This window comes from Staurois parvus, unplaced genomic scaffold (genome assembly GCF_062004578.1).
Source record: "Staurois parvus isolate SC_StPar_1 unplaced genomic scaffold, SC_StPar_1.0 ptg000879l, whole genome shotgun sequence".
Classification (NCBI taxonomy): domain Eukaryota; kingdom Metazoa; phylum Chordata; class Amphibia; order Anura; family Ranidae; genus Staurois; species Staurois parvus.
The window spans coordinates 2954933-2970965 of NW_028318675.1; the positions used below are offsets into that span (position 1 = coordinate 2954933).

Genomic DNA, 16033 nt, shown 5'->3' on the forward strand with positions numbered 1-16033 from the left:
CAGGACTATGGGATGAACGACGTCATTCCTCTGTTGCACGTCCTGGAACAAATGCTGTTAACAATGGCTGGTCAGGGTGCGGTAGACGTGGCGCACAGATCTCAACGCCACATGGCCCCTGTGGGGGCAGGACTGGAAGAAGAGGAGGAGGTAGAGGAGGACATTGGTGCTCAGGAATTATTGAGTGAAATGGGTGGTTTTTCCACTCAGCGGACAGGAGTGGAGGAGCAGGAGCATCTGGTAGAGGAGGAGGAAGAGGAGACAGAGGACCTAGACGCACCGTGGCAGTATGCTGTGGAGATGGAGGCAGGGAGTCCCTCGCATTCCTTGGCACAAATGGCCCATAGCATGCTCGGTTGCTTGCGTAGCGACAGCCGAATAATAACCATCAGACAGAGGGATGACTTTTGGCTGTCCACCTTGTTGGACCCTCGCTACCGTTCAAAAATGGTGGCCTTTTTCACACCTGCTGAGAGGGAGGCCAAAATAACGTACTATAAAAAACACCTATGTAGTCAGCTGGTCTCTGCCTGTCTGCGCCAACGTCCATCCTCAGACACTGTGGGCCCTGTGCGCTCGTGTTCCGCTGCCATGGCAGCAGGGGAGGGGTGGGGTGGTAGGAGCAGTGGCAGCTCCACCAGCAGCGGCTGCCTCAGTCTGCAGTCGATGATGAGTAGCTTTCTTCACCAGCGCAGTGAGGAAACTACTAACCAGCCGCAGCAGCAGCAGCAGCATCAGGTGGACCTGGAGCAGGACCTCAAACAACAGGCTTAGGCCTACTTGGACAGCACCCTGCCAACCGAGGTAGACAATCCCCTTGACTACTGGGCAACGAAACTTGACCTTTGGCCCCAACTAGCTGAATTTGCCCTTGAAAGGCTGTCATGCCCGGCCAGTAGCGTGGCATCGGAGCGCGTGTTTAGTGCGGCAGGAGGTATTGCAACTCCGCGGAGGACACGACTGTCCACCCAAAGTGTGGAGAGACTCACGTTTGTGAAAATGAATCAGGCGTGGATTAGTCTGGATTTCAAACCACCAGTTCCTGACACAACTGACTAAATCCGCCATGAATCATGCCCCAAACATGTGCCACTTTCAGGTCTCCTCACACTGCTGGTGTGTTCCATTTTTTGTCATAGGGTGCTGGCAGATTACGGGCCTCCCATAGCTGCTGCCAGGCCCCTAATCTGCCATGGGCCCCTATACCGCCTCCTCATGCTGCTGCCAAGTCCAGAGTCTCTCATGGGTCCCTGTACGGCCTCCCATTGCTGCTGCCTCCATCGCCACACTCTGCCATGTGCCACTTTCAGGTCTCCTCACACTGCTGGTGTGTTCCATTTTTTGTCATAGGGTGCTGGCAGATTACGGGCCTCCCATAGCTGCTGCCAGGCCCCTAATCTGCCATGGGCCCCTATACCGCCTCCTCATGCTGCTGCCAGGTCCAGAGTCTCTCATGGGTCCCTGTACGGCCTCCCATTGCTGCTGTCTCCATCGCCACACTCTGCCATGTGCCACTTTCAGGTCTCCTCACACTGCTGGTGGGTTCCATTTTTTGTCATAGGGTGCTGGCAGATTACGGGCCTCCCATAGCTGCTGCCAGGCCCGTAATCTGCCATGGGCCCCCGTACCGACTCCTCATGCTGCTGCCAGGCCCGTAATCTGTCATGGGCCACTGTTGTCGCTTGTTGGCATATTCCGCTCGTTCAGATGCTCCTTCTCCTGCTACTCCTCTTCACGGATTCCGTCAGCAGTCTTTCTTGGAATCCGTTTCCAAGAGACAACAGTTTGCGAGCACGCACCCGACGGTGCAGAAGCTGAACGTCCTCCTGTCCAAGTTGCTGCTGCCAGGCTCGTAATCTGTCATGCGCCCCTGTACCGCCTCCTCATGCTGCTGCCAGGTCCAGAGTGTGTCATGGGCCCCCGTACCGACTCCTCATGCTGCTGCCAGGCCCGTAATCTGTCATGGGCCCCTGTACCGCCTCCCCATGCTGCTGCCAGGTCCAGAGTGTGTCATGGGTCCCTGTACGGCCTCCCATTGCTGCTGCCAGGCCCGTAATCTGCCATGGGCCCCTGTACCGACTCCTCATGCTGCTGCCAGGCCCGTAATCTGTCATGGGCCCCTGTACCGCCTCCTCATGCTGCTGCCAGGTCCAGAGTGTGTCATGGGTCCCTGTACGGCCTCCCATTGCTGCTGTCTCTATCGCCACACTCTGCCATGTGCCACTTTCAGGTCTCCTCACACTGCTGGTGGTTTCCATTTTTGTCATAGGGTGCTGTATGGCCTCCCATTGCTGCTGCCTCCACCGCCACACTGTGGCTCCACACTCTGGTTTTGGCCCCGTGACTGCCCAAATGAGTGAAGTGTGCGGTGATTCTAAGATCGACGGCACTCATCTGCATGTCATACTGACTGACAGTATTATTTCTCTTCCCCAGCAGACTCCAAGGGCATTTAAATTAAAGGTACAGTGTTCTGCACTAATATTAAGTCTCTCTGAAGCCTAGAAACACCCTTTTTTAAGTTAAATTCACAGCGAATTTATTCGACTCGAATCGAATATTGTCCACGAATTCGCCAAATCAGTCGAATCGAATTTTTCATTTCTTCGCTCATCTCTAATAGTAAACTAAGGGGTCTATGCAAAAAATATATTGGGGGAGTGTGACAAGCATGTGTCCAGCTGTGACAAATTCTGGCCATATTTTAATAAATTCAGTGACTTCCTATAATCATCAGCTCCCTCTAGTGGCCATAATGATGTATTACTTCCAAAATACCTCACTCAGGAAAAACAGTTTAATACCACATTATGGCCACTAGATGGAGCCAATGATCATAGGAAATCCCTGTATGAAAAGATCCCAACATGTGACATGGCTGAATGAATGCTGGTCATATTAGTTCATCTATTCTCTAAGTGGGGCGGTATCTATTGGGCCAATCCCTTTTACAAACCACACATAATATCGCCCTTCAAAGTGAAAACAGAAACGATTTGCACAAAATCAAAGAGTAGAAATATTTTCCGGTGGATCCCATCTACCCAGACCCCATATGTAGACATAGAACAACAAGCTGTGTTCCCTCTCGTGCCGCACTCCTCCAACCACCCAAACCCACACAGAAGCCAAGGGAAATAATGAGAAGAATGTTCCCTCCTAGTTTGGGGCGGAGTTCTCCTTCCCTCCTGTTGGGGGATGGGAGAAGGATGGACTGAAGACAGAGAGATGCTTCGGGGTCACCACTGTTCTGTAGAGCCTTGAAATGAAGGACATCAACTTCAGAAGTTCTTGTTGTCTGTGTAAAGTTCCCCGATAACAAGATCTGGGCTCTCCCGGCTTCTAGCTCTGTAACCCGCTATATCATTATCAGGAAACGCAACTCCGACACCCAAGAAGGGCTGAAGTTGTGTCCTTCATTTCCAGGATCTACTGACCACTCTGCACCCCGACATTTACTCCACTTCATCCATGTCTTTGGGGGCCTCTCATCTCCTTATCAACTGTTTCTTCCATGATGAAGATCAGCCATGGAGTATATCTGAGGTGTATATCAGGGTGTGCTTCTTCCCCACATGAGAGCTGGGATGTCCAGCAACATTCATCTAGAAGACATTTCCCGCATGCAAGGCACTAATACACCTCCAGGGTTGTGTGGGACCCCTGATGTACAGGAAGACAGGACTTCAGCGAGGAACATTTCCCTCACTCAGGACAGGAAAGTGGCTTCTGCCCCGTGTGAGATCTCTGATGTTTGGAAAGATGGAACTTCCGTGAAAAACATTTTCCACACTCAGGACAGGAATATGGCTTCTCCCCTGTGTGAGATCTCTGATGTGTGTAAAGATTGGACTTCCGTGAAAAACATTTCCCACACTCAGGACAGGAATACGGCTTCTCCCCTGTATGAGACCTTTGATGTCTGTAAAGACTGGACTTATCTGAAAAACATTTCCCACATTCAGGACAGGAATATGGCTTCTCCCCCGTGTGAAATCTCTGATGTCTGTAAAGATGGGACTTCTCTGAAAAACATTTCCTGCATTCAGGACAGGAATATGGCTTCTCCCCCGTGTGAGATCTCTGATGTTTGTAAAGACTGGACTTCTCTGAAAAACATTTCCCGCATTCAGGACAGGAATGTGGCTTCACCCCCGTGTGAGATCTCTGATGTGTGTAAAGACTGGACTTCCCTGAAAAACATTTCCCGCATTCAGGACAGGAATGTGGCTTCTCCCCCGTGTGAGATCTCTGATGTTTGGAAAGATAGGACTTAGTTGAAAAACATTTCCAGCACTCAGGACATGAATAAGGCTTCTCCCCCGTGTGAGATCTCTGATGTATGGAAAGATAGGACTTAGTTGAAAAACATTTCCCACACTCAGGACAGGAATACGGCTTCTCTCCCGTGTGAGATCTCTGATGTGAGTAAAGATGGTTCTTAGTTGAAAAACATTTCCCACACTCAGGACAGGAATACGGCTTCTCCCCCCTGTGAGATCTCTGATGTATGGAAAGATAGGACTTAGTTGAAAAACATTTCCCGCACTCAATACAGGAATACGGTTTCTCCCCCGTGTGAGATCTCTGATGTATGTAAAGATAGTACTTAGCTGAAAAACATTTTCCGCACTCAAGACAGGAATACGGCTTCTCGCCCGTGTGAGATCTCTGATGTGTGTAAAGATAGTACTTAGTTGAAAAACATTTCCCGCACTCAGTACAGGAGAAGCTCTTCTCTGTTGGAAGGCCGGCCCGGTCCCGCACAGTCTGAGGTTCCTCAGGATACGAGGAATCCGATGGTCCATCTACACTGGGTGGTGCCGGATGGACATTGGAGGGAGCCGGGTTTTCTCCTGGACTATACTGTGTGATGTCCTCATCTTCTACTTTCCAGTCTGGAGACAAAGTGAGACAATCCTCGGAGGTTTTCCTCATCTCCCGGCCATGGACTAAAATACAAAGACAAAGAGGATTACTAGACAGGAGCTGATTGGTTCCCCCAAACCAGGACTCCGCCCACATCAGGCAGCTTGGTCTCTGAGGAGCTTACAATTCCACCCTCAAGGGAACTAGGAAATGGCTCCTCTGATCTCCTACCAGGTCATTTCTTTATTCATGGACCTTAGTCAGAGAGTGAGGAAACAACCAGAACTGTCTTTTATAGGAGGGACAGTGATGAGGGGATTATAGGACGAGGGGCCCCACCCCCTCTATCACTCATCGCCATCTTCCCAACACAAGAAGTACTGCACTTCCTTATTTACTCCATGATTTAGTCATGAAGAACAGCGGGGCTGAGCCCCACCAGAGGTCAGAGAGTGAGGATGGGGGGAGAACAACCAAGATGAAGACTGGACTGATCCTGAAGACCACCATCATTGGGGTATTGACTCCTCCCTCATTATCACTTTCTGTTTAAGGGTCCAAAGTTGGAGGATGTTATCACATTATTATCACCATGTAAAATCTGTGCTCCAATCATATCATCCAATATAAAATGTTCAGCTGGGATGAAATGGGGAGAACAAAAGAGAATCCATATTATGTGTATATATAGCAGTGGGGGGAGGGGGAGAGCAGAAGTCAGGAGTATATAATGTACAGCATAGAGTATATAGTGCAGGGGTCAGGAGTATGTAATGTACAACATGGAGTATATAGTGCAGGGGTCAGGAGTATGTAATGTACAACATGGAGTATATAGTGCAGGGGTCAGGAGTATGTAATGTACAACATGGAGTATATAGTGCAGGGGTCAGGTGTATGTAATGTACAACAGAGTATATAGTGCAGGGGTCAGGTGTATGTAATGTACAACATAGAGTATATAGTGCAGGGGTCAGGACTATGTAATGTACAACATAGAGTATATAGTGCAGGGGTCAGGAGTATGTAATGTACAACATAGAGTATATAGTGCAGGGGTCAGGAGTATGTAATGTACAACATAGAGTATATAGTGCAGGGGTCAGGAGCATGTAATGTACAACAGAGTATAATGCAGGGGTCAGGAGTATGTAATGTACAAGTTATATAGTATAAGGGTCAGGACTCACAGTATTAGTATTCTGTAATCAGTGGAAGTTTAAATGTTTACTGTAGACAACATGTAGAGGTGAGCTGGGATTAAACTATCATGAAACAGGTTAGATTGGAGGTGAGCAAATCCTTGGACAGAGGGGTGGCGGGGGACGTGGTACACTTGGACAGAGGGGTGGCGGGGGACGTGGTACACTTGGACAGAGGGGTGGCGGGGGACGTGGTACACTTGGACAGAGGGGTTGGCGGTGGACGTGGTACACTTGGACAGAGGGGTTGGCGGTGGACGTGGTACACTTGGACAGAGGGGTTGGCGGTGGACGTGGTACACTTGGACAGAGGGGTTGGCGGTGGACGTGGTACACTTGGACAGAGGGGTTGGCGGTGGACGTGGTACACTTGGACAGAGGGGTTGGCGGTGGACGTGGTACACTTGGACAGAGGGGTTGGCGGTGGACGTGGTACACTTGGACAGAGGGGTTGGCGGTGGACGTGGTATACTTGGACACAGTTCCCCCAATGGCTAATGTGTAAGGTAAAGTCTATGGGATGGAAAAATCTGAATGCAAATGGACGTGGTACACTTGGACAGAGGGGTGGCTGCGGATGTGGTACACTTGGACAGAAGGGTGGCTGTGGACTTGGTATACTTGGACAGAAGGGTGGTGGTGGGGGTTGTATACTAGGACGGGGGGGGGGGCGGTGGACGACGTGGTATACTTGGACAGTGGGGTGGCGGTGGACGTGGTATACTTGGACAGAGGGGTGCTGGTGGACGTGGTATACTTGGACACAGTTCCGCACACACGGCTAATGTGTAAGGTAAAGTCTACGGGATGGAAAAATCTGAATGTAAATGGATAGAAAACTGGCTAACAGATTGTATTCAGAGAGTAGTGGTTAATGATTCATACTGTGAATGGTCTGGGGGTGTCAGTGGGGTACCCCAAGGTTCAGTGTTATTCGTGGGGTACCCCAAGGTTCAGTGTTATTCGTGGGGGCCCCCAAGGTTCAGTGTTATTCGTGAGGTTCCCCAAGGTTCAGGGTTATTCGTGGGGTTCCCCAAGGTTCAGGGTTATTCGTGAGGTTCCCCAAGGTTCAGGGTTATTCGTGGGGTTCCCCAAGGTTCAGGGTTATTCGTGGGGTACCCGAAAGTTCAGTGTTATTAGTGGGGTACCCCAAGGTTCAGTGTTATTAGTGGGGTACCCCAAGGTTCAGCATTAGTGGGGTACCCCAAGGTTCAGTGTTATTAGTGGGGTACCCCAGGGTTCAGTGTTATTAGTGGGGTACCCCAAGGTTCAGTGTTATTAGTGGGGTACCCCAGGGTTCAGTGTTATTAGTGGGGTACCCCAGGGTTCAGTGTTGGGACCCTTACTTATTAATATATATAAACAATATGGGGTGTGAGATTATAAATCCCATTCCAGTCTTTGCAGATGACACCAAGCTGTGCCGGGGAATAACGTCCTTACAGGATGTCTCCAACTTACAAGCCGACCTCAATGCTCTGTGTAATTGGGGGACTATGGGGCCAATGAGGGATAATGGTGATAAATGTAAGGTTCTGCACTTGGGGGCTAAGAATATGCATCATACATACTAGGGGGGTACAACTGGGGGTGCAATGGTGGAGAAGGATCTGGGCAGTCAATGGTGATGGATCTGAAGGGGTCAATGGTGGAGAAGGATCTAGGAGACAATGCTGGAGAAGGATCTTTGGGGGGACAATGCTGGAGAAGGATCTGTGGGGGGACAATGCTGGAGAAGGATCTGTGGGGGGACAATGTTGGAGAAGGATCTGGAGAAGTCAATTGTGGAGAAGGATCTTTGGGGGGACAATGTTGGAGAAGGATCTGTGGGGGGCCAATGGTGGAGAAGGATCTGTGGGGGGCCAATGGTGGAGAAGGATCTGTGGGGGGCCAATGGGGGAGAAGGATCTGTGGGGGGCCAATGGGGGAGAAGGATCTGTGGGGGGCCAATGGGGGAGAAGGATCTGTGGGGGGCCAATGGGGGAGAAGGATCTGGAGAAGTCAATGGTGGAGAAGGATCTGGAGAAGTCAATTGTGGAAAAGGATCTAGGAGACAATGCTGGAGAAGGATCTTTGGGGGATCAATGCTGGAGAAGAATCTGTGGGGGGGTCAATGGTGGAGAAGGATCTGTGGGGGGCCAATGGGGGAGAAGGATCTGTGGGAGTCAATGGTGGAGAAGGATATGTGGGGGGTCAATGGTGGAGAAGGATATGTGGGGGGTCAATGGTGGAGAAGGATCTGTGGGGGGTCAATGGTGGAGAAGGATCTGTGGGGGGTCAATGGGGGAGAAGGATCTGTGGGGGGGTCAATAGGGGAGAAGGATCTGGAGGAGTCAATGGTGGAGAAGGATCTGTTGGGGGTCAATGGTGGAAAAGGATATGAGGGACTGTCAGGGATCGCGGCGGCAAGCTGGTCTGCGCAAGCGCAGAACGCCGATTCATTCTAGCCGGCGGGCACTAGGACCTGGGCGGCCGCACATGTGCACTCCCGATCGAGGATGCTCGCCTGGCACCAATGACAGGGCGCACTATTTAAACCTGCCCAGCACAGACTCTCATTGCCGTATGGTCTTGTATCCTGTGTATCTGCTGATTAACTTGTTACCGACCCTGCCTGATCCTGACCTCTGCTGACTTCTCCTGCCCTGACCTCTGCTGACTTCTCCTGATCCTGACCTCTGCCGACTTCTCCTGATCCTGACCTCTGCCGACTTCTCCTGATCCTGACCTCTGCCGACTTCTCCTGATCCTGACCTCTGCCGACTTCTCCTGATCCTGACCTCTGCCGACTTCTCCTGATCCTGACCTCTGCCGACTTCTCCTGATCCTGACCTCTGCCGACTTCTCCTGATCCTGACCTCTGCCGACTTCTCCTGATCCTGACCTCTGCCGACTTCTCCTGATCCTGACCTCTGCCGACTTCTCCTGATCCTGACCTCTGCCGACTTCTCCTGATCCTGACCTCTGCCGACTTCTCCTGATCCTGACCTCTGCCGACTTCTCCTGATCCTGACCTCTGCCGACTTCTCCTGATCCTGACCTCTGCCGACTTCTCCTGACCTCTGCTGACTTCTCCTGCTCTGACCCCTGGCTCATTTGACTTCTCTCCTGGATACTCCTACTGATCTTAACTCCTGTTACTGAACCCGGTGAGTGACCCGATTACTCTTCGCCTGCTGCCTTGTACTACGCTGACCCCACTGTTACCGATCCGGCCCATCTGACCACGCTCACTACTCTGCCATCCATCCATCCTGCACAGATCCAGTCATCACGGCTCCAGCCTTCCAACCTCTTCACGTCAGGCTCTCTACCTGCATATACCTCTGGCGGATCCCTCTACCACGGTGTACTCAGGGGCCGCAACCTGGTCACTGTCTGCTCCAAGTCCATCCCCACCATCAGGGGCCCTGGTGAACAAGCAGACTGGGACTTAGACTCCACGCTCCTGGGAATCCTGTCCTGTGGACTGCTAGAGGTACTGCCAGGCGGTGTCTGACAGAACCATACGGCCATGACTGAGCCTGGAAGAGGGCCATCCCCACTGGAGAACATATGTCAGCATCTGGCGGCACTAACTCAAGCCATCAAAATGCTGCAGGAGGGTTACACACACCTCGAGAACCGGATTCAGATGTTAGCCGCACCAGCTGCTCCATCCCAGAGCACGAGTTCTCCTTCTGCAGCCATAGAGCCTTCAGAACCTCCTGCCCGATCATTAGTCACGTTGCCTCCACCGGAACCCCGCGTACCATTGCTGGAACGTATCAGCGGGGACCGAGCTAAATTCAGGGCCTTCCGGATCAGGAGAAGTCAGCTGTATTTCAGCCTGCAGCCACGGACATTTCCTTCTGAATCGGTGAAGGTGGGGTTCATCGTCTCTTTACTCCAGGGCGAGCCCCAGGCCTGGGCTCACTGACTAATGGAGACCCACGATCCCCATCTGGAGACCGTGACAGACTTCTTCAATGCGATGGCAGTCCTATATGACGATCCGCAGCAGGCAGCATCCGCAGAGACGGCCCTGTACTCCCACAGACAGGGCCGCCGGGCAGCGGAAGAGTACGCATCTGAGTTCAGACGCTGGATGGGGGACACCCGGTGGAATGATGCCGCACTACATCACCAGTTTTGCATGGGCTTGTCCGAGTCCCTTAAGGACGAGTTAGCCAGGGTGGGCCTACCTGACTCTTTGGAAGATCTCATCACCCTGGCCATACAGATTGACCGCAGACTGCGGGAACGCAGGTTAGAGAGGTCCAACTCAGGGCAGAGACCCACGTGGGTACTTCCCCGTGCTGCAGTCCAATCCCTGCCAGGAGGAAGCCGGAACTTGGAGTCTGAGGAGATGCCAGAACCTATGCAGCTCGGATTGGCACGACCATCGTTGTCAGTGGAGGAACGCCAGAGGCGCCGGGTGAACAACCTCTGTCTTTACTGCGGGGAAGCAGGTCATGTGGTGCGTTCTTTCCCAGCAAAACTGGGCAAGTGTGCTTCTGTTTTTTCCAACGTATCCTCCAAATGTTCTAACCATTCCAATTACTTAGCCATACCCATTTCTTTTCAGCTTCCAGGAAGAACCGTGTCAGCAACAGCAATTATTGACTCCGGGGCATGTAGTTGCTTTGCCGATTTAGATTTTGCCAACCGACAGAGGATCCCCCTCCAGATCAAGGAATGTGGGCTTAATATCTTTTTGGCTGATGGGTCACGCATTAAGTCAGGATTAGTAGACCGCGAGACCCCACCTATCTGTACTACGGTGGCTAACCATCATCGAGAGTTCCTCCGTCTAGATGCCATTGCATCCCCTCTGTTCCCAGTTATCCTAGTACTCCCTTGGTTGTGGGCACAATCCCCAGATTGATTGGAAAACTGGGTCTATCCAGTTCCTATCACCTTATTGCCAGGAACATTGTCACGCCCCGACCTCCTTGACTCCCCAGTCTCTCCTATGTATTCATGGGGACGCCAAGCTCATTTCCCCGGCCTACCACGACTATCTAGATATGTTTAGTAAACGGAGGCAGACATTCTTCCTCCACACCGAACCTACGACTGTCCCATCGACCTCCTACCCGGATCTGAGATTCCTTTCAGACGGATATTCCCCCTATCGGAGCGGGAATTGGGGATACTCAAGGAATACATTGATGATAACCTCCAGAAAGGGTTTATCTGCCCCTCCACATCACCAGCCGGAGCAGGAATCTTTTTTTTTTATCAAGAAAAAGGACAAATCCCTAAGGCCCTGTATCGATTATCGTGACTTAAATAAGATTACGATAAAGAATCATCATCCCCTTCCCTTGGTTCCAGAACTATTCCAAAGGTTAAAGACAGCAGCCGTGTTTACTAAATTAGATTTGTGGGGCGCGTATAACCTGGTCCGCATACGGGAGGGGGACAAGTGGAAGACCACATTTCGCACTAGATTTGGGCACTTTGAGTACCTTGTCATGCCCTTCAGACTTTGCAATGCCCCAGCTACATTCCAACATTTCATTAAGGACGTATTTAGAGACTAACTGGACATTTTTGTGGTCGTTTACTTGGACGATATTTTGATCTTCTCCTCTTCTTTGGAAACCCATAGGGGTCATGTCAAACGGGTGTTGGAACATTTACGCCAACACGGGTTGTATGCCAAAGCTGATAAATGCAGCTTCGAGCAGAACAGCATTGCATTCTTGGGGCTGATCATCTCCACCACGGGGGTTGCGATGGATCCCCAAAAGGTCTTGGCAATTTTAGAATGGCCAGTACCCACGGACAAGAAGGGCGTGCAACGCTTCATAGGGTTTGCAAACTTTTACAGAAAGTTCATCAAGAACCAAGCAGGGGGCCCGTTTCTGGTGGACACCTGAGGCTCAAGCAGCATTTGAGACATTGAAGGAGCTGTTCACTACTGCCCCCATCCTTAGTCACCCTGATTCCTCTCTGCCATAGATTCTGGAAGATGATGCTTCTGAGAACGCAGTGGGGGACATTCTGTCCCAGAGAACTCATGCACCCAGTGGCATTCTTCTCAAGAAAACTCACATCAGCAGAAAGGAATTATGACATTGGAGACCGGGAACTCCTGGCTATCAAAAACGGCACTGGAAGAGTGGAGGTATCTGCTGGAGGGGTCCACACATCCAATCTTGATTTTCACAGACCACAAGAATCTGGAGTACTTGAGGACAGCCAAATGCCTGAGACCACACCAAGCAAGATGGGTACTTTTCTTCTCCCGATTTGTGTTCCACATTACATATAGACCCAGGTCCAAGAATACAAAGCCCGATGCTCTCTCTACAGAGCAAGGAAGGTCTCTTTTGGAAAGAAGGGCAAATTGTGGTACCCGAGGAGGTCCAAACCTTAGTTCTGGGGCACTGCCATCACCATACACTGGCAGGCCATTTTGGAATTGCAAAGATCCTAGAGTTACTCTAGCATACGTTCTGGTGGCCAAGCATGGCTAAAGATTGTGCCTATACCTGACTGGCCATGGCAGATGATCTCCATGGATTTTATAGTGGAGCTTCCACCATCTCAAGACCATTCAGCGATTTTCGTAATTGTGGATCGCTTGTCAAAGATGGCCCATTTCCTGCCGCTAAAGAACCCACCCTCGGCTCTGGAAACGGCACAAATCTTTGTGAAAGAAGTGGTAAGGCTCCATGGAATTCCAGAAGATATTGTCTCAGACCGAGTGGTCCAGTTTACATCTAAAGTCTGGAAAGCATTATGCGAGGTTTTGGGAATCAAACTGTCCTTCTCGTCTGCCTACCACCACAGACAAATGGGCAGACGGAAAGGACGAACCAGACGTTGGAACAGTACCTGAGATGCTACACATCTTTCCTCCAGGATGACTGGCTGGCGCTCTTGCCATTGGCTGAATTTGCGTACAATAACACAAATCATTCTGCTATAGGGCAATCCCCATTTTTTGCCAATTACGGGTTTCACCCCACGTTTTTACCTGACCCGATTCCTGAAAGCCCAGTCCCCGCTACGCAAAATATGCTGTTTTTTTTTCTGCCAATAACAAGGTGCTTCAAGAAGCTGTTGCAAAGGCCCAGGAGGACAGCAAAAGGGCTTTCGACAGAAGAAGAGCTGAACTAAGCCTGCAATCGGGGGACCAGGTCTCGCTAGACTCTACCAATATGAGGATGTCTTCTCCTTTGAAAAAACTGGGGCCGAAATTTAAGGGTCCATTCCGGGTGAAGCGGAAAATCAATGTAGTGGCGTATGAACTGGCACTTCCAGGAACTTTTAAGATTCACCCAGTTTTCCATGTGTTGCTACTGAAGCCAGCAGTGCCAGATCCCTTCCCGGACCGAAGGTCCAGACCTCCGGAGGCCATAACCATTAATGAACAAGAAGAATTTGAGGTTGAAGCAATCATAGATTGCAGGAAAAGAGGCGGCCAGACACAGTTCCTGATTAAGTGGAAGGACTATGGTCCTGAGGAGAATTCGTGGGAGCCGGCCCAGAATGTTCACGCCCCTAGAATTGTCCGGGAGTTCTATCGTAGCCACCCATGGAGGAGAGATTGGTTGGGCATCCGGAGGATGCCCGTGGGGGGGAGCAATGTCAGGGATTGCGGCAGCATGCGGGTGTGCGCATGTGCAGAACGCCGATTCATTCTATCCGGCGGGCACTAGGACCTGGGCAGTGGTGGCCGCGCATGTACACTCGCGATCGCGGATGCTCGCCTGGCACCAATGACAGGGCACAGTATTTAAACCTGCCCTGCACAGACTCTCATTGCCGTATGGTCTTATATCCTGTGTTCCTGTGTATCTGCTGATTGACTTGTTACCAACCCTGCCTGATCTTGACCTCTGCTGACTTCTCCTGATCCTGACCTCTGCTGACTTCTCCTGATCCTGACCTCTGCTGACTTCTCCTGATCCTGACCTCTGCTGACTTCTCCTGCTCTGACCTCTGGCTCATTTGACTTCTCTCCTGGATATCCCTATTTGATCTGACCTCCTGTTACTGAACCCGGCGAGTGACCCGACAACTCTTTGCCTGCTGCCTTGTACTACGTTGACCCCACTGTTACCGATCTGGCCCATCTGACCACGCTCACTACTTCTGCCATCCATCCTGCACAGATCCAGTCATCACGGCTCCAGCCTTCCGCCTCTTCGCGTCAGGCTCTCTACCTGCATATACCTCTGGCAGATCCCTCTACCATGGGCAGGTGTACTCAGGGGCCGCAACCTAGTCACTGTCTGCTCCAAGTCCATCCCCACCATCAGGGGCCCTGGTGAACAAGCAGACTGGGACTTAGACTCCACGCTCCTGGGAATCCTGTCCTGTGGATTGCTAGAAATACCGCCAGGAGGTGTTTGACAGGGACAGTGGTGGAGAAGAATCTGATGAGGGTCAATGGTGGAGAAGAATCTGTGAGGAATCAATGGTGGAGAAGGATCTGTGAGGAATCAATGGTGGTGAAGGATCAGGGGGGGGTCAATGGTGGAGAAGGATCTGGGGGGGTAAATGGTGGAGAAGGATCTGGGGGGGGGGGGTCAATGGTGGAGAAGGATCGGGGGGGGGGGGTCAATGGTGGAGAAGGATCGGGGGGGGGGGGTCAATGGTGGAGAAGGATAGGGGGGGGGGGTCAATGGTGGAGAAGGATCGGGGGGGGTCAATGGTGGAGAAGGATCGGGGGGGGTCAATGGTGGAGAAGGATCGGGGGGGGTCAATGGTGGAGAAGGATCGGGGGGGGGGGGGTCAATATTGGAGAAGGATCGGGGGGGGGGTCAATGGTGGAGAAGGATCGGGGGGGGGGTCAATGGTGGAGAAGGATCTGGGGGAATCAATGGTGAAGGATCTGGGAGGATCAATGGTGGAGAATCGGGGGGGTTCTGGTAGATTACATGCAATGCAAAGCTACGGGTTCTAAAGCAAGCAAAATCCTCTCTTGTATTAGGAGAGGTATAGACTCCAGAGAGAGAGATATCACCCCCTCCCCCCCGGTACAAATCATTAGTAAGACCTCATCTGGAATATGCAGTTCAGTTTTGGGCTCCAATTCACAAAAAGAACATTGGGGAACTAGAGAAGGTACAGAGAAGGGCAACCAAACTGATACGAGGCATGGAGGAGATCAGCTATGAGGAGAGATTAGAGGAACTGAATGTATTCTCTACTGAGAAGAGGAGATTAAGGGGGGATATGATCTCCACGTATAATACATAAGGGGGGGGATATGATCTCCATGTATAATACATAAGGGGGGGATATGATCTCCATGTATAATACATAAGGGGGGATATGATCTCCATGTATAATACATAAGGGGGGGATATGATCTCCATGTATAATACATAAGGGGGGATATGATCTCCATGTATAATACATAAGGGGGGATATGATCTCCATGTATAATACATAAGGAGGATATGATCTCCATGTATAATACATAAGGGGGGGATATGATCTCCATGTATAATACATAAGGGGGGGATATGATCTCCATGTATAATACATAAGGGGGGGATATGATCTCCATGTATAATACATAAGGGGGATATGATCTCCATGTATAATGCATAAGGGGGATATGATCTCCATGTATAATACATAAGGGGTGATATGATCACCATGTATAATACATAAGGGGGATATGATCTCCATGTATAATACATAAGGGGGGATATGATCTCCATGTATAATACATAAGGGGGATATGATCTCCATGTATAATACATAAGGGGGGATATGATCTCCATGTATAATACATAAGGGGGGATATGATCTCCATGTATAATACATAAGGGGGGGATATGATCTCCATGTATAATACATAAGGGGGGATATGATCTCCATGTATAATACATAAGGAGGATATGATCTCCATGTATAATACATAAGGGGGGGATATGATCTCCATGTATAATACATAAGGGGGGGATATGATCTCCATGTATAATACATAAGGGGGGGATATGATCTCCATG

At 50.7% G+C, this 16033-nt stretch overlaps 1 protein-coding gene across 1 annotated transcript in view; it reads right to left on the reverse strand.

Moving 5' to 3' along the window:
* LOC149443056 (uncharacterized) overlaps positions 1–9790 on the reverse strand; it is a 47106-nt gene extending 37316 nt beyond the window's left edge. The window contains exons 1-2 of the mRNA XM_089655981.1: positions 9688–9790; positions 3730–4952 (exon numbers count right to left, since the gene is read on the reverse strand). Coding sequence (XP_089512107.1) covers positions 3730–4952; positions 9688–9790 — 1326 coding nt within the window. The remainder of the gene's footprint in view (positions 1–3729; positions 4953–9687) is intronic.
* Positions 9791–16033: the final 6243 nt, after the last annotated feature.